This window comes from Bos indicus, chromosome 5, assembly GCF_029378745.1.
Source record: "Bos indicus isolate NIAB-ARS_2022 breed Sahiwal x Tharparkar chromosome 5, NIAB-ARS_B.indTharparkar_mat_pri_1.0, whole genome shotgun sequence".
NCBI lineage: Eukaryota > Metazoa > Chordata > Mammalia > Artiodactyla > Bovidae > Bos > Bos indicus.
Genome location: NC_091764.1, coordinates 25081422 through 25102860, shown reverse-complemented (window position 1 = coordinate 25102860; position 21439 = coordinate 25081422). Strand labels below are relative to the sequence as shown.

At 42.3% G+C, this 21439-nt stretch overlaps 1 protein-coding gene and 1 non-coding gene across 2 annotated transcripts in view; one reads left to right on the top strand and one right to left on the bottom strand.

The window, feature by feature from the left end:
• The window catches only part of LOC139183069 (uncharacterized protein C3orf20 homolog), a 97064-nt gene that overhangs the window by 33218 nt on the left and 42407 nt on the right, over positions 1 to 21439 (top strand). The window contains exons 7-8 of the mRNA XM_070788971.1: positions 5403 to 5697; positions 13615 to 13731. Coding sequence (XP_070645072.1) covers positions 5403 to 5697; positions 13615 to 13731 — 412 coding nt within the window. The remainder of the gene's footprint in view (positions 1 to 5402; positions 5698 to 13614; positions 13732 to 21439) is intronic.
• TRNAC-ACA (transfer RNA cysteine (anticodon ACA)) lies at positions 17953 to 18025 on the bottom strand. The gene has a single exon. It is a non-coding gene; the product is annotated as a tRNA-Cys (tRNA).

The following is a 21439-nucleotide window of genomic DNA, read 5'->3' as shown; positions in this document are numbered from 1 at the left end:
AGGAGTTATTGCTTCCATTGCCTTCTCATGTAATCCTCTCAAAAGAAATATATTCTTGTTTTCTTAGTCAGCATAAAAAGCCACGGTCTCTATGCATTTGTGTCTCTGGGAGTAGCTATAAACAGCAGTGCTTCCTACCTCAGGCAGAGAAAGCCCTAGTGTCATCTTCCTCCAGGTCTAGAAGGCATGGGGAAGGGGAGCAGTGGTTGGAAGAGTGGTTGATCTCTACACTGGAACCCACCCTGAGGTGGCAGCATTCAGAAGCCATAGGAGATGCCTTGCTTCCTCCCACCACATGTACAGCAAACCAGATGGGCTGACATCTGCCAAGACTTCCAGGATCTGAGAATCCCTAGAGCTCCCAATCTTAATATTGTTTCAGTAATATTTGGTGAAGATAATGAAAAGTGGTAAATGCCACGAGGGCAATGTTTCTGGTATCTGAAGCATTGTCAGCAGATAATGCTGCTAAACAAGCAGTGCTCCCAGACCCTTAGCCATGGAATGATTTCTTCAACCAATAACTGTTATCTGCCATCCACAGAGATACAGTCACAGCCAGAAATACAGACTTGGTCCCTGCCCTCCAAGGGCTTCAAGTCTGCAAAGAGAGATTAAGAATGTATACTATTAATCAATAGAAAATAAAGAAGAAAGTGTTATTGGATTTGTACAGAAGTGAAATGCTGAAGAAGTTTTGAGGAGGGAGAAAAACTTTTTAAAGGATTTGTGGCATCATCGACTCAATGAACTTGAGTTTGAGCAAACTCTGGGAGACAGTGAAAGACAGGGAAGCCTGGCGTGCTGCAGTCCACGGGGTCGCAAAGAGCTGGACATGACTGAGTGACTGAACAACAGCAACAAGGGAGCCTTTGAGTAGAATCTTGAGTGATGAGGAGAATTTGGATATGCAGGCGGGGGGGATGGGTAATCCATGTAGAGAGATGAGTGGTAAGAACGCTGATAATATTGGTCATGTCAGGGACAGTTAACCTTTACTGAGCACTTAATATACATTAAGTACTATGCTGGTGGCTCAGACGGTAAAGCGTCTGCCTGCAATGCGGGAGACCCGGGTTCGATTCCTGGGTTGGGAAGATCCCCTGGAGAAGGAAATGGCAATCCACTCCAGCACTCTTGCCTGGAAAATCCCATGGACGGAGGAGCCTGATAGGCTGCAGTCCATGGGGTCGCAAAGAGTTGGACACGACTGAGCGACTTCACTTTCACTTTCACCATGCTAAACACTGTTCTCCCAAGATGTCATTTACCATCCATGACACACCTAAGAGGTAACCATAATCCTACCATGCCCTTCCCGCCCCAAAGACAGAGCAAGCAAGCAGTAGAGCAGAGGCATGACGGACGGTCAGTATAGGCTAAGCACAAGCAGCTAAACAGTCTGGTTTTACTGATGCTCAGAATGTAGAAAATGGGATAGGCAGGGTTGGGGCCAGATCATGGAAGGTCTTGACCCTAGGTGAGGCCTGGGAGCAAATAACAAAAGTAACCAAATCCTTTAAAATCTAATGAGAAAGCAAGTAGGCACATGTATTTTAGAGCTAAAATGGCTTTCAAATGATTTCCGTGGTGTTCCAGTGGCTAAGACTCTGTGCTTCCAGTGCAGGGGGTCAGGGTTCAATTCCTGGTCAGGGAACTAGATCCCACATGCCACAACTAAAGATCCAACTAAGACCTGACACAGCTAAATAAAAATAAATTTAAAAAATAAATAAATTAAATGGCTTTCAAGTTTGTTGAAAGAAGTTAAAACCCAATCATTTCATGTGAAATGTAGCATTATTTTTACAGTTCAGCTATACAAGTTGCAGACATTTGAAGCGATGAATATCAATCCAATAAGGGAGTCCTTTATTTCTGCAAACCCTAACTGAAACTTTTAAAACCCACAGTTGGACTCTGAATCTTGAATTTAGAAAGCATAAAGGCTTCACCTAACATAGTATTTATCTAATCCAGTATTCACCTAGCTCATGAATTAGAAATAAGCTCCATGCGTGAGAAAGCCCATCTTGTATGCAATCGCTGTTTTGTATGGGTTCCATGTTCTAGTTCCGTTGCCAGCCAAATCCTGTGCACAGAGGACAGGCTGACACCTGGCATAATTCCTGATAACACACTAGCAGAGCATACAAGCTGTGAGATCTTCAGCAGTCAAGTACCTCTCAAAGATTCTGTTTCTTTAATGGGGATAATAATAAATATTTCACAAGACTGTAAAAGAATTAAATGAGATGATACAGAGCAAGTTTTTAGTGCTGTGTCTACCACCCACTCCCCAATATAAGACTGTTAATGTAGTATTCAGCCTCTTGTTCTGTTGCTAAGTCATGTCTGACTCTTTGCGACCCCATCGGCTGCAGCACACCAGGCTTCCCTGTCCTTCACTATTTCCTGGGGTTTGCTCAGATTCATGTCCATTGAGTCAGTGATGCTATCCAACCATCTCATCCTTTGTCATCCCCTTCTCCTCCTGCCCTCAGTCTTTCCCAGCCTCAATGTCTTTTCCAGTGAGTCGGTTGTTTGCATCAGATGGCCAAAGTATGGGAGCTTCAGCTTTAGTATCAGTCCTTCCAGTGAATATTCAGGGTTGATTTCTTTTAAGATTGTTCAGCCTTTTAGTGAGAGATATATACTGTTTTGTTGTGTGCTTAAAAAATTCATATTCATTCTCTGTATTTGTCATGATGCACATTGGAAGTTAATATTTTAATGCAACCCTCTATATACGAGTTTATTGTATACATCAGAGAAGAGCAGCAAACAGAAAATGCATCTACATTAATTTTTTAAATTTATGTATTTAAAAAGAAGTTCAGTAACTTTTCACATTTAGAGGTTAATGCACAGGAAAATACTAGTAATAAAGTATTTCTTGGGTGTTTCGAAATGCTGAAAAAAATGAACAGATGTGCAAACACATTAAGATTTAGTTTTAGATTAATTAAGCCCATGAAGTCCCCATATAATACACCTTCCAGTTCCAATTTCTCCTTTTAGGCACAAGCAAGTTGCTACTTTCTTCATAATGGTTCACAGTCACCATTGATGAAGTTGAACTACAGGGGCAAGTTTAAACAGCGCTTTGTTTTCAGAACTATCCATCCTATTAGGAAGTACTCAACATGCTTCAAAGAATAAGAGAAGAATTTTTAAAGCCCAGATTCTACTCATAAAATCAGAATGAAGACAACCAGTAACATCTGTGCAACATGGTGTAGCATTTTTTACAGAAGACTGTTAAAGGCTGTAGCAGTCTATAAAGTAAAACAGGCATTCAGTTGCAGAACTTTGAGCACTGTCCACGTAAGTGCTATTTGACAAAAGAAATTAAATCAGCCACAGTATGAGGAGCACATAAGCACAGAGTTTTACCCACTAGAGTGATCTGTATGAATGACAGTTCACAGGCAATCAAGTATTAATATGTCCTTTCCCTAATTTTTTTAATATGATCGATTGATTTTTTAAATGATTTATTTATTTAATTCTGGGGGGGCTGCCCTGGATCTTTGTTGCTGGGCACAGACTTTCCCTAGTTGAGGTGAGCGGGGGCTGCTCTTCCGTGTGGTGCACAGGCTCCTCATTGCAGGCTTCGCTTGGGGAGCACAAGCTCTAGGCGCTGGGGCTTCGGTACTTGCAGCACGTGGGGTCAGCAGATGTGGTGCACTGGCTTAATTGCTCCAAAACATGTGGAATCTTCCTGGACTAGGGATTGAACCCGTGTCCCCTGCATCGGCAGGCGGATTCTTATCCACTGTACTATGAGGGAAGTCCTTTCCTAACTTTTCATGCTTTGTTTCTAATTGTTTCAGCAAGTGCACATTTTAAATCATTACATTTGTGGTGGACATTGGTGAACATTTTTCCAACTGAATAACCAAGAATCATTTCCATCTTCACCCTTCCTAATAGGGCCCCAAGTTTATTTAATATTCACCATTCTTTCCACAGCCCAGGTGCCTTAGAGGCAGTGATGCCATTCAACCATCTCATCCTCTGTTATCCCCTTCTCCTCCTGCCCTCAGTCTTTCCCAGTATCAGGGTCTTTTCCAGTGAGTTGGCTCTTCTCATCAGGTAGCCAAAGGACTGAAGCTTCAGCTTTAGCATCAGTCCTTCTGATGTATATTCAGGGTTGATTTTTATTAGGATTGACTGGTTTGATTTCCTTGCAGTCCAAGGGACTCTCAAGAGTTTTCTCCAGCACCACAATTTGAAAGCATCAATTCTTTGGCACCCAGCTTTCTTTATGGTTCAGTTCTCATATCCATAAATGACTACTGGAAAAACCATAGCTTTGACTAGATGGACCTTTGTTGGCAAAGTGATGCTCTGCTTTTTAATATGCTGTCTAGTGCTGTAGTTCAAAGGGGCCATAAAGACTAGGACACGACTTAGCCACTGAACAACAACAGCAAAGGTTTGTCATACCCTTTCTTCCAAGGAGCAAGAGTCTTTTAATTTCGTGGCTGCAGTCACTGTCCACAGTGATTTTGGAGACCAGGAAAATAAAATCTGTCACTGTTTCCATTTTCCCCCCATCTATTTGCCATGAAGTGATGGGACCAGATGCCATGATCTTCATTTTTTGAATATTGAGTTTTAAGCCAGTTTTTTCACTCTGCTATTTCACCCTCATCAAGAGGCTTCTCTTCACTTTCTGCCATTAGACTGGTATCATCTGCATGTGAAAGTGTTAGTCCCTCAGCTGTGTCTGACTCTTTGTGACCCCATGGACTGTAGCCCTCCAGGTTCCTCTGTCCATGGAATTCTCCAGGCAACAATACTGGAGTGGGTTACTATTCTCTTCTCCAGGGGATCTTCCCGACCTAGGGATCAAACCTGGATCTCCTGCACTGCAGGCAGATTCTTTACCATCTGAGCCTCTCTGCATATCCTCTCTAGTAATATACGTAAATCAACACAGAACCATGCCACAGGCACTTCATCTTCAGGAGTCAGTGAGATAGAAGGACCATAATAGAAAAGAATACACACTGGTTCTAGTTCCAACCCTTTCCTTTACTACTTGTGTGGTTTTGGTCAAATTATTGAATTTTATAAGTCTCAGTTTCCCCATTTCTAAGAGGAAATAAAGTAAATATCTTACAGACCAGCAGTCTTCTTACATTGTTAAACTTCTCTGAATATGTCGCTTGGTTTCTGAACCCTAGGTGCCTATATAGCTGAAAAAAAAAATTACATTGAACTCTTTTAGTGTATCGACACATATTTTAGCATGATGGCAAACAGAATTATGTCCAGAATTAAATTTCAATCCTTTACTAAAGTAGCCACTTTGATTCTTTGGTGTTTTGAAAAGATGTATTTTTTCTCTCCTTTCAGTTCTTTAAACATGATTTCAACCATTACATTTCTAGGCTTCCTCTCCCCATTGAGAACAAGGATGCATGGTTTGCCTCCCAGCTGGTTTGTCCTGTGGTCCTAAGATGGGCACTGTGTGGGAATGAAAGGAACAAATGCCACTGTAGCACTTGCCGAATCCCTGAAGTGACAGACCTGGAATATGATCACCTAATATTTGACCAGCTGTCCTCTGTGGATCAGATCATTATAGTCTATGTGTTCTCAGCTAAGAAGAAGGACAGGACTATGAGAGAAATGGCCAAACTGTACACGAAACTGAATAGACATAGAAGCATGCCTTGCGTTCAGGTGAGTATCGTGTGTATAAAGGCAGCCTGTATAATAATGTTTACTTGGAAGTTATATCTTCGTATATTTCCTCAGCCACACAAAGGATCATTCAGTTCAGTTCAATTGCTCAGTCGTGTCCGACTCTTTGCCACCACATGGGCTGCAGCACGCCAGGCCTCCCTGTCCATCACCAACTCCCGGAGTTTACCCAAACTCCTGTCCATTGAGTCGGTGATGCCATCCAACCATCTCATCCTCTGTCATCCCCTTCTCTTCCCACCTTCAATCTTTCCCAGAATCAGGGTCTTTTCCAATGGGTCAGTTCTTCATATCATGTGGCCAAAGGATTGGAGTTTCAGCTTCAACATCAGTCCTTCCAATGAACACCCAAGACTGATCTCCTTTAGGATGGACTGGTTGGATCTCCTTGCAGTCCAAGGGACTCTCAAGAGTCTTCTCCAACACCACAGTTCAAAAGCATCAATTCTTAGGTGCTCAGCTTTCTTTATAGTCCGACTGTCAAATCCACACATGACCACTGGAAAAACAATAGCCTTGACTAGATGGACCTTTGTTGACAAAGTAACATCTCTGCTTTTTAATATGCTGTCTAGGTTGGTCATAGTTTTTCTTCCAAAGAGCAAGCATCTTAATTTCATGGCTGCAGTCACCAACTGCAGTGATTTTGGAGCCCAAAGAAATAAAGTCAGCCACTGTTTCCACTGTTTCCCCATCTATTTGCCATGAAGTGATGGGACTGGATGCTGTGATCTTTGTTTTCTGAATGTTGAGCTTTAAGCTAACTTTTTCACTCTCCTCTTTCACTTTCTTCAAGAGGCTCTTTAGTTCTTCACTTTCTGCCATAAGGGTGGTATCATCTGCATATCTGAGGTTATTGATATTCCTCCCAGCAATCTTGATTCCAGTTTGTGCTTCATCTAGCCCAGCGTTTCTCATGATGTACTCTGCATATAAGTTAAATAAGCAAGGTGACAATATACAGCCTTGACATACTCTTTTTTCCTATTTGAGGATTATGGAAGGAGTTTTTCCTCCATTTTTCTAAGTTGAGGTATGGCCTTCCTATAATAAAGATCACAAATCTTAATGATATGTAGATGAATGAACTTTCACCTGTATATACACCTATAAAATCACCACTCAGATCAAGATATAGAGTATTTACAGACCTGAAAAAGCTCCCTCTTGCCCCTTCTCAGTCAATATTCTACCACCTAATCATCTCAGGTAACCACTATTTTGACTTCTATCACAATAAATTAGTTTTTTCTGTTTTAAATCTTCATATACATAGAATTATCCCTGGAGGAAGTCATGGCAACCCACTCTAGTATTCTTGCCTGGAGAATACCATGGGCAGAGGGTTAATTTATTTAGGATAAAAGAGCTGGACACAACTGAAGTGACTTAACATGCATGCCTGCAGATGTGGAATCATACAGTGTGAACATTTAAAAATACACAGTATACTTTTGTGTTTCCTCTGTCAGAGAATAAGAATGGTAAATACCAGTTATGCCAACATGCTCCTATTCTGCATACACGGCAGACATTGCTGCTGCTGCTGCTGCTGCTGCTGCTATGTCGCTTCAGTCGTGTCCAACTCTGTGCGACCCCATAGATGGCAGCCTACTAATCCATTATTTTCAACTGAGCCCGGACTGGGCCCTAACTCTTATTTGTGGTTGTATTTCAAATAGCCACTAAAAGTTGATCTGAGAAGGCACTAATGAAACATCTTCTACATGATAGCCTTTACACTCAACCCGTTTAATAAATCTCTGAATCTTTTTTTCCCCCAGTGTTTAACAATTTTATTTTTTATATTTCTATGTGGTCATTTTTTAAATTTACATTTTAATTGGAGGAAAATTGCTTTACAATGCTGTGTTGGTTTCTGCTGTACAACAACGTGAATCAGTCATAATCACATATATATATATATATATATATATATCTCCCCTCCATCTTGAGCCTCCCTCCCCTCCAGGTCATCACAGAACACTAGGCTTGGCTCCCTGTGTTATGTAGCAACTTCCCACTAGCTAGCTCTTTTACACATAATAGTCTATATATGTCAGTGCTACTTTCTCAGTTCATCCCACCCTCTCCTTCCCTGACTGTGTCCATGAGTCTGTTCTCAAAATCCGCATCTCCATTCTTTCCCTGCAAACAGGTTCATCAGTACCATTTTTCTAGATTCCACATATATGCTTTAATATACGATATTTGTTTTTCTTATTCTGACAGTAAGTCTCTAAGTCTTACTCATTCTATTATTGTGACTTTTTTTTTCCTATTTGTTTCGTCATCTCAATCCCAAAGCTTCTGTTTATTTCAGACTTTGATTTTCTCCAGTGGACTCCCTGAAAGTTTCCTGCCTCTGGTCTTGGTTGTTCTGATATTTCCTGCACATCGAAAGTGTTCTTTTTAATATCTGAACATGCATCATCTTCTGCTTAAAACCCTCTAAGGATTTCTTATAGAGTCCAGTACAGGTTTCTTTGTGTGACATTGAGGGTCTCTCCCACAGGGGCTTTTCCAGCCCTGCCTGGTCAGTTCATGATCCCAGCCCCACTTATAGCCCTGGGGGATACTTTACAGAACTGTTGAGAGCCCAGGTCTTGTTCTTCATCAGGCTGAAGCACGTGAAAGCTGAGGGCTTGGGCCACGTGGCCCCTTGTAGAACTGCTTTCAATGAGATGCCTTTTAGGATGTTGCCCTGAATATGCTCTGAGCTTCTTCTGAGGGATGTTATATTATTTGCCACAAGTTTGATGTCCTGGAATTGCAGTGAAGTGTGAAAATTGTCTTTGAATGAGAAGCTAGAAAAGTTTTATTTCCTGTGAGGATCTGGTTGGTTTCTTCTTCCCTGGTAATGAGATTTTGGGTGCCCAACTGAGTTTCTGTTTTCACTTTGCTTGAAAGTACACAGCAAAGTTTTAGACTGAATCATAACAATACATTAAGAAGTTATGGACCACTTATCTAAAATCCATTTCTTCTTTTTGGATCTAGAGCTTCTGTTTATATTAAAATCTTCTCATTGTAATTTTTATAATTTATGATTTTCTTTTAGGCTATATTTACCTCCTATGAACCATCTCAGGTTTTTACTAAAAAGGCAGAGTGTAAACAATAAATTTAAAATGTAAATTTGGCTGCTAAGTTGCTTCAGTTGTGTCCGACTTTGTGCAACCCCATAGACGGCAGTCCATCAGGCTCCCCCGTCCCTGGGATTCTCCAGGCAAGAACACTGGAGTGGGTTGCCATTTCCTTCTCCAATGCATGAAAGTGAAAAGTGAAAGTGAAGTCGCTCAGTCGTGTCTGACTCTTAGCGACCCCATGAACTGCAGCCCACAAGGCTCCTCCGTCCATGGAATTTTCCAGGCAAGAGTACTGGAGTGGGGGGCCATTGCCTTCTCCATAAATTTGGCTAAGGAAGTATTATTTTGTCCAGCAGAGTTGAGAGTAACCTTGCAGGGAGGTAACATAAAAGTTTGTAAGTTTGGATGGTAAAGAAAGAGAATCTGGGCATTACTGGCTGTGTACCTTATGCTTCCAAAAAGTAGATTCTGTTTTAGCTCATAAAAAGGAAAAGAATGATCCCATACCAGTGACAGGACTTCCCTGGTGGCTCAGATGGTAAAGCGTCTGTCTACAATCCGGGAGACCTGGGTTTGATCCCTGGGTTGGGAAGATCCCCTGGAGAAGGAAATGGCAATCCACTCCAGTACTATTGCCTGGAAAATCCCAAGGACAGAGGAGCATGGTAGGCTACAGTCCATGGGGTCGCAAAGAGTCAGACATGACTGAGAGACTTCACTTTCACTTTCATTATACTAGTGACACTGAAGGGAATACACATAAGAATAGAGATGGTTATAAAACACAGGAAATTCACCTGAGAATCCCAGTCTCCTCAAACAGAGTTGTCTGGCCTTCATTCTCTACAGTTCCGCCTAACCAGGGACCTGGTGGTGTGTAGGGGCCTGGTAGAGGCCCCTGCATAGTGCTGAAATTGCTGAAGCTGTGCATGGAAGCTGAACAGCAGTGGGAATTCACTGGATACTCTGGTGGAAGCATCCAGGTATACAGACAAAGCTCTCAGAAGGGGGCCTGAGCCCCAGAGGCTGCTGGAGTCCTCTGCTTGCATGCTGGAAGCTTCTGGATGGCAGGATCATGTCTTTTTCACATTAGAGTCCCAATGGCTATCACAGGACCTAAGTATTGATTAACACTTAAAACATATTTATCAAATGAATAAATGGACTGATGAATGAGTAAATGACTCTTCAGCCCGAGGGCCAGATATGGCAGTATATGTGCGTGTGTGTGCTTAGTTGTGCTCTACTCTTCACAAGCTCATGGATTGTAGCCCACAAAGCTTCTCTGTCCATGGAGTTTTCTAAGCAAGAACACTGGATTGGGTTGCAATTTCCTGCTCTAGGGGATCTTCCCAACCCAGGGATCAAAATTGCATCTCTTGTATCTTGCATTGGTGGGTGGATTCTTTACCACTGCACCATTTGTGAAGCCTGTGAGGCTTCACAAATATGTGAGGGCATATTGTCACTGCAAATTCTTTTTTGGCCCTATGGAAGGGGCTTCTTGAACTATTTACTTGTGAACTGAGCTAGGTCTCCCCTGAAGAGACAGACAAGCCAAGCTGATGAGAGAGCAAGACTACAGTCAGGAGTTCAACTCCTCACTGAAATGACAACAAGGTGCATCAAATCCAAGGGTTCTGATATCCTCGGGGTAGCCAGCACCTGACCGTCCCACACCGTATGTCTGGCAACTAATAGACAGTAAATATTTGCTGAAATGATCAGAAATGGCAAAGTCAAGATAAGCTCAAGAGAGAAAATATTTATTGAGTGCTTTCTGTGTTGCAACCACTGTTTTCCTGATTTATCAGTAAATTCTCTAAAGAACCCTAAATAGCTGGCTCTCTGCATAGGCATCTATTGAGCACAGGTTAGTAACTAAGACAAAGGACATTTATTTATTTGTCTGCTTTTTACTGAGAAGGTGGTGGGGCTGAGGTTCAGACCAGGCAGTCTTACTCTAGGACCTGTGCTCACAAGCACTGTGGCATGCTGCATAGCAGCATGGAGCAGGAAAATCAGCAGCTAAGGGAAGCAAGAGTGGGACTGAATGAGTGAATGGATTGGGAGGAACGGCTCATATTAAGCACTTCAGGAATATATGCTTGGGCTTGTGGGGGCAGGAGATGTGGAAGGGGCTTTGTATGTATCCCCAGCAGGAATTAGGGAGGCCAATGCAGTTGATAAAAGGAGCCATCCCTGGCTGAACCCTTTTAGCAATGAAGAAATAAGTCCAAAATACTAGTAATATCTACTTGGGGCTGTCCATAGGGTCGCAAAGAGTTGGACAAGACTGAGTGACTGAACAACAACAACAATCAGTCCAAGGAGCATTCTTTATTAGCGGAAGCAAGCAGGATCTTTCATTGCTGTGTATGGTCTCTCTAGTTGCTCCAAGGCATCTGGGATTTTAGTTCCCCAACCAGGGACAGAACTCACATCCCCCACATTGCAAGGCAGATTCTCAACCACTGGACCACCAGGGAAGTCCCCAATGAGCGCTTTTGACACGTGAACACTCACTGAGCTCTACAAATGCTGGAGCATGTGATAAGAACTGGTAGGAGCATGTGATAGAAAAATGAATTCGACTTTGATCTTATCCACTAGGAAAAGACAATCCAGAGAACAGACAATCACAACACAGTGAACTGAGTGCTCGGTCAGAAGTATGAACACAACATTCAGGCAAGAAGCGTCTTATAGCACCAAGAAGAGTTAACTGGACAGAGAACATCTCCCACAAACTGTGTTTTGGAAAGCATGTTGGAATAACGCATGTTGGAAGGCGAGAGGATAGGAAATTGGAAGCTGAATTTGGAAGACTGGGAATAAATCAGTATTAAGGGGTGCATGTTGAAGGAGGTAGCAACTAGAGGTTCACAAACAACACACTTTGATAAGATTTGATCTCTTATTTGAGATTTGATAAGGAATTTGAACTCTTCTTGAAAAGTAGAAGGATTCATTAAAGGATTTTAAGCAGAGAAGTAATATGAAGACTTTTTTTTTTTAGAAGGATAATTTTGAAAAAACAATCCAGAAAATGTCAGAGTAACAGGGAGGCCTGTTACTATGATGACTTCCCTGGTGGCTCAGATGGTAAAGTGTCTGCCTACAGTGTGGGAGACCCAGGTTTGATCCCTGGGTTGGGAAGATCCCCTGGATAAGGCAATGGCACCCCACTCGAGTACTCTTGCCTGGAAAATCCCATGGACAGAGGAGCCTGGTAGGCTACAGTCCATGGGGTTGCAAAGAGTCAGACACGATTGAGCAACTTCACTTTCACTGTTACTATGAATACATTTTACCAGGTGAGAAATAATCTGCCAGGACAGTGTGGTTGAAAAAGGATGCTGAGTATGAGTGTGAGTTAGAAGCAAAACTCTCTAAGATTTAATTTGTTGAGTGAGGGAAGAACTTAAGATGTCACTCAGCTTTTCATGTGGACAGTTAGAATAATGGCAGTGCCCCTTGTTGAGAGAGGGAATTCAGGAGGAGAAGAAGAAATGTCTGTTATCTGTCACAGCATAACAAAACACCTAGAAACTTTGAAATCTTAAAAACAACAGTCACATGTGTGCTCATGACTGGCTTGGCTATGCTTCAGGTAGCACTGACTGAGGCAGGATGAAGAAGGCCAGAGGATTCAAGAACAGGCTCATTCACGAGGCTGGCAGGTAGTGCTGCTGCCATTTGGGAGCTCACAGTTATGGTCGCTGGCCAGGGGTCTCTGTCCTCCTCATGAGGACCTTTCCACATAGCTTCTCAGATTTCCTCACAACATGGGGTCTATGTTTTGAAAAGGAATATCCCAAGAGGTGAAAATGCAAGCTGGAGATCTCTTAAGTTACACAGTATGCAATTGGCTAAAGGATGCCACTGAGCCAGCCCAGATGACTGGAAATAGATTCCCATTACTCGAGGAGTGGCATGGCAAAGGACTGATAGCCATCTTTAATCTGCCATAACATTATTTGAAGAAAAAGATGAAAAATTCAGATTGAGAATGCTGAGTTGAGGTCCCCAAATGACATCAAAATGGAGACATCAAGAAATAGGCAATTCAACTACAGGTCTGGCTCTGAGCAGAGCACTAACTTTGGAAGATGTTTGATGTAGACATGAAGAGTGCTTAAAATTACGGGTTACCCAAGGAGTGTGTGAAGACACTGAATGGTCGGAGGCAAGAATGGAGATTTTAGTACAGTAGAAATTTAGAGGCTAAGTGGAGAAAAGTTGTACATGATAAAGACTAGGATGGAAAACAGAGAAATAGGAAGAAAACAGAAGAGAATGCGGCCACAGAAATCCAGGAGACAGAGAAAGAGGTACAATTCAAAAATGTTAAATGCCATGAAGCGGTGAAATAATAAAAGAAACACGAAATTGTCCCCTGGGCTTGGCAATACAGAGAGGTCTTTGGTGAGCTTATGTGTGCGTGCGTGCATGGGTGCTCAGTCACTCAGTCATGTCCAACTCTTTCTGACTCCATAGACTATAGGCTGTCAGGCTCCTCTGTCCCTGGGATTTCCCAGGCAAGAATACTGGAGTGGGTTGCCATTTCCTATTCCAGGGAATCTTCCCAACCCAGAGATTGAACCCATGTCTCCTGCTTTGACAGGCGATTTCTTTACCACTGTGCCACCTGGGAAGCCTGGTGAACCTATGAAGGCATTTCTAATAGAGAGGTGGGGACAGAGTCTAGAATTTTTGATTCAAAGATACAAATACTGATGAATGGAGCAAAAGATTTGTTACTTGGGCTTCAGTATCTTTACAATTTCCCTTTTTCTTTTCTCAGTGTCATTCAGATGCCTTTCGATTGATGAAATACAACGTCATCACTGCATCCAAATTTACTAGTAGCAAAAGTCCACTTCTGGTTCAAAGGCACAATGTCATCCCAGGAATTTTTTTGGTATGTGCTTTGAGATATATAACTCTTTGACTGTTGTATATGTTGCTTGCCAGACTTAGAGATAATTCACAGAGTGCACAGAGGCTATAAGAATGCAGAAATGGATCAGCTTGTATCACAACATTTTGTGGTACTTCCTTGACTGCAGATCTTAGCCTTATAATTACTCCTAGTGAAGTTAAAAGTTGGATATCATTTAACATTGAGGTGACCAAAGTGGGTAATGATAATCAATTCATAAAGTTGTAAAAATTTAGTAAAATAATGTGCATAAATTGCTTGTTTCAATTCCTGGCACATCATGGGCAGATAGTAAGTGTTAATTCCCTTCCAGCAATTTTTCAGTTCAACAAATGTTTATTGAAAGCTCTGTGCCAAGCACAGTACTGGGAACTGAGGATACACAAATTAAAAAAACCCACATTCCCTCCTGTCATGGAGCTTCTAGTACAGTGGGGAGAGCTGTAGCCTGAAAAGGGTGATATATGAGCTGGGCTCTAAAGATGGGATTCTGATACAGGTAAGAAAGAGGAGGAGAAAGAAATTCGAGAGAGGAGGAATATTATTAGAAAGGTGAAGGTTTGGGGTGCAAAACACCTAGAGATATGGTTTTTAGTCCTGTGTCTTGCATTATAACCGTGTTATTCTCACCTGGTAGAGGAGAGGACTGGCTCTCAATCCCAATCAATGCTTTAGTGCATGAAAAAATAATGATTTCTAGGCCTTATGCTGGAATAATTAAATCAGAATTTCTGTGGGTGAGACTCAGCATCAGTATTCTCTTCACATCAACTTTATTATGATATATTTTACATACAATATAATGCACTCACTGTAAGGTGTACAGTCCCAGTGACTTGACAAATGTGGATATTCATGAAAGCACCTCTATAATCGAGAATGAAAGCACTGCTGTCACCCCAGAAGGTTTTCTCCGGCCCTCTAGCTGGAAGTCCTCCCACCTTCAGGCCATCACTGGCACTGCTGGGATTTACTGGCACTGTAGATTGGGTTTGCCTTTTCTAAAATTTCAACTTAGAGCATTCACCCAATAAGCACCCTCTTGGCTGGCTGTTTGGGATATCAGTGCTTTTTAAAGGCTTCCTTAGATGAGTTTCATGAGAAGCAACAATCTGGATGATCTCACAGGACCCTATAGCTAAAAAGGGTACCATGATTTCATCGGCTGTCTAGAGGTACTTTATAGAAGCTGAATTTTAGGAGTAACAAATATGATTGCTGTTGTAATAATTAGGATGATTATAACACTAATATTTATAGACAAACAACCTGTCACCTTAATATGAAAGTAAGCTAGTTGGTTGGAAGTGTTCAAATGACAGTTTAGTCAAGAGAAAGAGACTCAGACTCAGAGATGGGGCAGAGACTGCATCTGTACTTGTGTTTTGAGATATACACTAAATAGAGAAATTTATTTTCTCTAAATAAATTAGAGAAAATTTAGCTAGTGAATTTTCTAGCTAAAAGGAGCTCATCCACTAATATCACTACAGTAAGCTGAGTAACTTCCTCAAATTTCAACCAACATACGCACAAAAAAATCTGTTTTCAGTTTTCAAAATACACATCCTTGTCACTGTGAACAATAAACAATGAGTCTTATTCTGCGGTAGGGAAGTCATCCCACAGACCTGGCAGGTGATCAAATATCACCCAACTCCTGCAAGCCTATTTGATCCTATGAGTCTTGGCAGACTGCATGTTTGGTTTATAGTCTCTGCTTCCTGTAAATTTACTGGTGGCTTTAAAAGAAAAAAGAAAAGTACCAACACAGTGAAAATATATGTCCTCTTCCCCACTCCAGTACTCTTGCCTGGAAAGTCCCATAGACGGAGGAGCCTGGAAGGCTGCAGTCCATGGGGTCGCTGAGAGTCAGACACGACTGAGCGACTTCACTTTCACTTTTCGCTTCCATGTGTTGGAGAAGGAAATGGCAACCCACTCCAGTGGGATTCTTGAGAATCCCAGAGACGGGGGAACCTGGTGGGCTGCCATCTATGGGGTGGCACAGAGTTGGACACGACTGAAGTGACTTAGCAGCAAGCTGCATTCATCTGTGAAATCCAAATCAAAGACTTATCAGCTGAGGTCCTTCCGGTTCCCTGTAAGAAAGTGTCAACCATTACTCACGATCACCTAAAGCAAACAGGTTCCCACTCAATTCCTGGCTGTCAGAATTCTGGCTTTCAAACCAAGAACAAAGCAAAGGCCTCAACCTGCTTAGCTGGCCATCCACTGGGTGACAGTATTGATCCATCTGAAATAAATGTGTTTTGTCTCAGGGCCAGCAAACTCTGGGAAAGATTGCAGCCAGATGGAGTTCTGAGGGTCATGGGGGAAGCTCTGTCTTTCCTCAGGAGCAAGGAAGAATGATTCTGTTTTCTTTATCTTTCAAAGGAAAATGTGAGGTAAATTGTTCTGATGTAACCACATTGGGCCTGGATTTCTTTGGGCAAAGCAGTACAGATAATGAATGTGATTGTCCGTAATAAATTAACTTGCGTTTCCCTGACAATATAGACAATGAAGGCAGAAAGCTTGTAAAGAGCACTGTGTAAACAGCTGAAAATTCATTTTAGCAGTTTACTTAAATGCATTGGGATGGAACAATTCTTTACGCATGTTGTTCATTCTAATACAAACATGCTAGAGTGGTGGATGTGCATTATCCAGGGCTCTGAAGAGGGACAAGATTGTCTTTGTAGACTGTTATTTCCAGATTGCCATGTCGTGGTTTTACATTATTCTATCTATTCTGGACATGATCCCTGTCTTCAAAATGAGAACTAGATCAAATCAGATCAGATCAGTCACTCAGTCGTGTCTGACTCTTTGCAACCCCATGAATCACAGCATGCCAGGCCTCCCTGTCCAACACAAACTCCCGGAGTTCACTGAGACTCAAGTCCATCGAGTCAGTGATGCCATCCAGCCATCTCATCCTCTGTCGTCCCCTTCTCCTCCTGCCCCCAATCCCTCCCAGCATCAGAGTCTTTTCCAATGAGTCAACTCTTCGCATGAGGTGCCCAAAGTACTGGAGTTTCAGCTTTAGCATCATTCCTTCCAAAGAACACCCAGGACTGATCTCCTTTAGAATGGACTGGTTGGATCTCCTTGCAGTCCAAGGGACTCTCAAGAGTTCTCCAACACCACAGTTCAAAAGCATCAATTCTTCGGCGCTCAGCCTTCTTCACAGTCCAACCCTCACATCCATATATGACCACAGGAAAAACCAGGAGAACTAGATAGGCAACAACAAACACTGTACTAAGATTCGGTGTGATCAGTGGAAATGATGGTAGTGTGTTATGATAATGCGGTAGAGTAGAGGGAATGGTGGCAGGTCACATCGTCATTTTAAAAGGACAACACAGGAAGTGAGTTGAGTGCCAGCTTCAGGAGTCTTTAAAAGAGTTGGTCTGAAGGAACAAGGCAGAGGAGTAGGTGGATGTGGAGTACATCTCTCTTCATAGATACATCAGGAATTCATCTTCAGACACAGAACTACATGCAGAACACCAGCTGAGAGAGAACAGGAGTACCTGAGCAGTGGAAAAAAATATACAGAATCACACAAAACTCAGTAGGACGAAGGAACTAGGGGGAAACACAGGAGTGTTAGTAGGACTGGACCTGCCCTTGGCAGGTGGGGGAACCGAAGCAGGGGTCTGATCCCCACATCAGGGCAATTGTCTGAGTCAGAGGAGAAGCATTTAAGACTGAGTATGAAACAGCTGATCTGTGGCAGCCTAAATGGAATGAGAATCAGACAGTCCTTGCTACAGCCATACATACCCCTGACAGGGACACAGGTCCCTTGGAAGGCCCGGCAGCTGGGAGCTGGACTTTAGGGATTGTGGCACAATCCCAGGGTGAGGGCCACTGTTGACTGCAGAGAGACAGATTGAGGGGATGTGAGGGAGGAGACTAGTGGGAAATGCCTATGGAGGAAAGCCAGGCAGCCATGGAAGCAAGGTGATTCTGCTGAGTCATGTGTAGGGGATAGAGTCATCACCATAGCCTCTCTCCTCACACACTAGCATCAGCAGCTGAAAAATAGAGTGAAGTGAAGTGAAGTGAAGTCGCTCAGTCGTGTCAACTCTTTGCGACCCCATGGACTTAGCCTACAGGCTCTTCTGTCCATGGAATTTTCCAGGCAAGAATACTGGAGTGGGTTGCCATTTCCTTCTCCAGGGGATCTTCCCAACCCAGGAATCGAACCCAGGTCTCCTGCATTGTAGGCAGACGCTTTTACCATCTGAGCCACCAGGGAACAATAGAGAGGCTAGCCCATCAAACTCCTGATGCATTGAACTACAGAGCAGGACTCCACCCAGGGTGCCCCTTTAAGTACCCAAGGCACTGAACAACAGAGAAGGACCCCAGGCAAGGGAGGCCTCTAAGTGCCTGAATGGGTAGGGCTATGGAGGAAAACTGGCCCAAGAGGCCTTCTGATCGTCAGCTATAAGAGGCTTGAAAAAATAGTCTGAAAAGGCCATAACTCCTGCGACAGAGGCAGTCCATGTCCCTGCACACTTGGTGCCGCCCAGGGTCCCCGCAAGCCAAGCAGCTGTGCTACCTTCACTCTCAACTCTCACTGGGGCAGAGCTGCCACAGGCAAAAAAGTTTTGCATCTATGCATGCAGGGTTGCTTCAGTTGTATCTGACTCTTTGTGACCCTGTAGACTGTGGCCTGCCAGGCTTCTCTGTCAGGGTTCTCCAGGCAAAAATACTGGAGCATATTGGCCAGTACTGCTTGCCATACCCTTCTAAAGCACTGTATTTCCTGCTGCCCTAGCTGCCAACTCCCCTGAGTACCTGGTGCTGCCAGAACCCCTGTGACCCAAGCAGCTGCACCATCTCCACACCTGGCCCTGATGGGGGCCAACCCAAGTACTCCAGGGCAGCCTCAAGAGCAAACCCCAGTGGACAATCCACATGTAGAGGTGGAAATAAAACCACAATTGAAACCTAGGGGCAGTGTGGCTGAGGAAGAAGACCCCAAACCTTCCCACCAGCTATACAAGCTGCAGATTAAATCCACATGATCAACTAGGCAGACTCTGTGTCTATGGAATATATAAAAGGTCATTGAGAACTCCCGCAAAAGAAAACGCACTAGTTCTGATGGCTGTGGACATTGGAGGCAAGAACACACAGGCGTAGGACCAGTTTAGAATCTGAGCTGCCCCCACAGCAGGTCCAGAGACCAGCACAGTGTTGGAGGGCATCCTAGGGAGGTGAGGTGGACTGTAACTCCCAGCAAGGCTGGACTCTGACAGCAGTGACTCAAGAAAAACATTTATTATTCTTATGGTTTGACTTGTTCTGGGGTCACAAAGAGTTGGACAGAACTGAGCAACTAAGCACAGTAGATTCTTTTGACTTTTCTTCCCCCCCCCCCCCCATTGTAGTTGTCAATTTTATTGGCACTATGAAATCTAATTAAGCTTTTGAGCTTTTTGTTTTCTCTCCTCTGTCACATTTTTTATTGTTGTTATAAACCTCTGGCTCTATGTTGGGCTTTTGCAGTTCTGTGGAGTTTTCCTTTTTTTCTATCTTTTTTTAATTTTAATTTTTTAAACATAGTATTATTTTATACATTTATTCCTTTGTTTTTCCTACTGTTCTTTTTCCCTTCCAGTTAATCTTTAATGTATATAAATCTTCTTCATCTACCTCTATTTAACTTCACATATCTATTCTTTCTTTCTTTTCTTTTTTTTCCTTTCCTCTCAACATATGTGTTAGTTTTGTTTTCATTGCTTTACTCCCCACTTGGCACCTTGCTTTAGTTTTGTTTTCCAGTTTGTGCTTTAGTTAGTTTTGTTCTTAACTGGTAAATACAATTTTTTATTTCCTTTGTTCACCAGGTCAATCTATTGTACTTTATTTTTGTTGGACAGTTTTGACTTTGCTCAGGGATGTATATGTTATGTGTATATTCCATTACTTTAATTATTATTTGCCTGGTTTTGTAACTGCCATTTGTCTGGGGTTCACCTTTGGTTTCTCATTTTTGGGTATTTGTTTTAATCTCACTTAATGCCATAACAAAGCACTTGTGGAATCTTCGTTCCTGCCCAGGGATCAAGCCCTGACCTTTGTAGTGGAAGCACTGACTCCAAGACCCTAGACTACCAGAGAACTAACCCTAGGGAGTATCATATAGTAAGAACTCACACAAAGGAAACCACTTGAATACAAGACCCGGCATCACCCAACCACCAGTAGCACCCTGTGCAGGATGCCTCATCTAAACAACAAACAAAACAAAAATACAAACCCAGTCACCAGCAGACAGGAATACCACCTCACTCAGCCTTGCCCATCAGAGGAAAAACAAACAAATAGACAAAACAAAACAAAACAACAACAACAAAACTCAGCACAAATTTCACCCTATACAAAGTGTACACAAACCACTGGACCAACATTAGGAGGGCAGAAACCAAAAGGAAGAAAGAATTCAACCTTGAAGCCTGGGAAAAGGAGACCTCAAACACAATAAGTTAAAGAAAAAAATAATGAAAAGGCAGAGAAATACTACACAAATGAAGGAACAAACTAGAAACACAGAAGTCCAAATAAATGAAGAAGAAATAGGCAAACTCCCTGAAAAAGAATTCAGAATAATGATAGCAAAGATGATAAAAAAAAAACCTTGAAAACAAAATGGAGAAAATGTAAGAATCAATTAATAAAGACCTAGAAGAATTAAAGACTAAACATACAGAGACAAACAACACAGTTACTGAAATTAAAATACTCCAGAAGGAATCAATAGCAGAATATCTGAAGCAGAAGAACAAATCAGTGAGCTGGAAGATAAAATGGTGGAAATAACTTCTGAAGGGCAGAATAAAGTTAAAAGAATGAAAAGACCTGAGGACAATCTCAGAGACCTCTGGGACAATATCAAACACACCAACATTCAAATTATAAGGGTTCCAGAAGAAGAAGAGAAGAAAGAAAGGGTATGAGAAAATTTTTGAAGAGATTATAGTTGGAAATTTCCCCAGTGGAAAAGGAAATAGTCAATCAAGTCACAAGAGGCACAAAGAGTCCCATACAGGATAAACCCGAGGAGAAACACGCCAATACACATACTAATCAAACTAACAAAGACTAAACACAGATCAGATCAGATCAGTCGCTCAGTCGTGTCCGACTCTTTGCGACCCCATGAATTGCAGCATGCCAGGCCTCCCTGTCCATCACCAAAGAATATTAAAAGCAGCAAGGGAGAAGCAACAAGTAACATACAAGGGAAACCCCATATGTTTAACAGTTGATCTTTCAGCAGAAACTCTGCCCATCAGAAGGGAATGGCAGGATATATTTAAAGTACTGAAAGGGGAAAATCTACAACCAAGATTACTGTATCCAGCAAAGATCTCATTCAAAACTGATGGAGAAATAAAAAGCTTTTCAGACAAGCAAAAGTTAAGAGAATTCAGTACCACCAAACCAGCTTTACAACAAATGTTAAAGGGACTTATATAGTCAAGAAATATAAAAGAAGAAAAAAGATCTACAAAATCAACACCAAACAATTAAGAAAATGGCAATAGGAACATATATATCAATAATTACTTTAAATGTTAATGGACTAAATGCTCCAACTAAAAGACACAGACTGGTTGAATGGATACAAAAACAAGACCCACATATATGCTGTCTACAA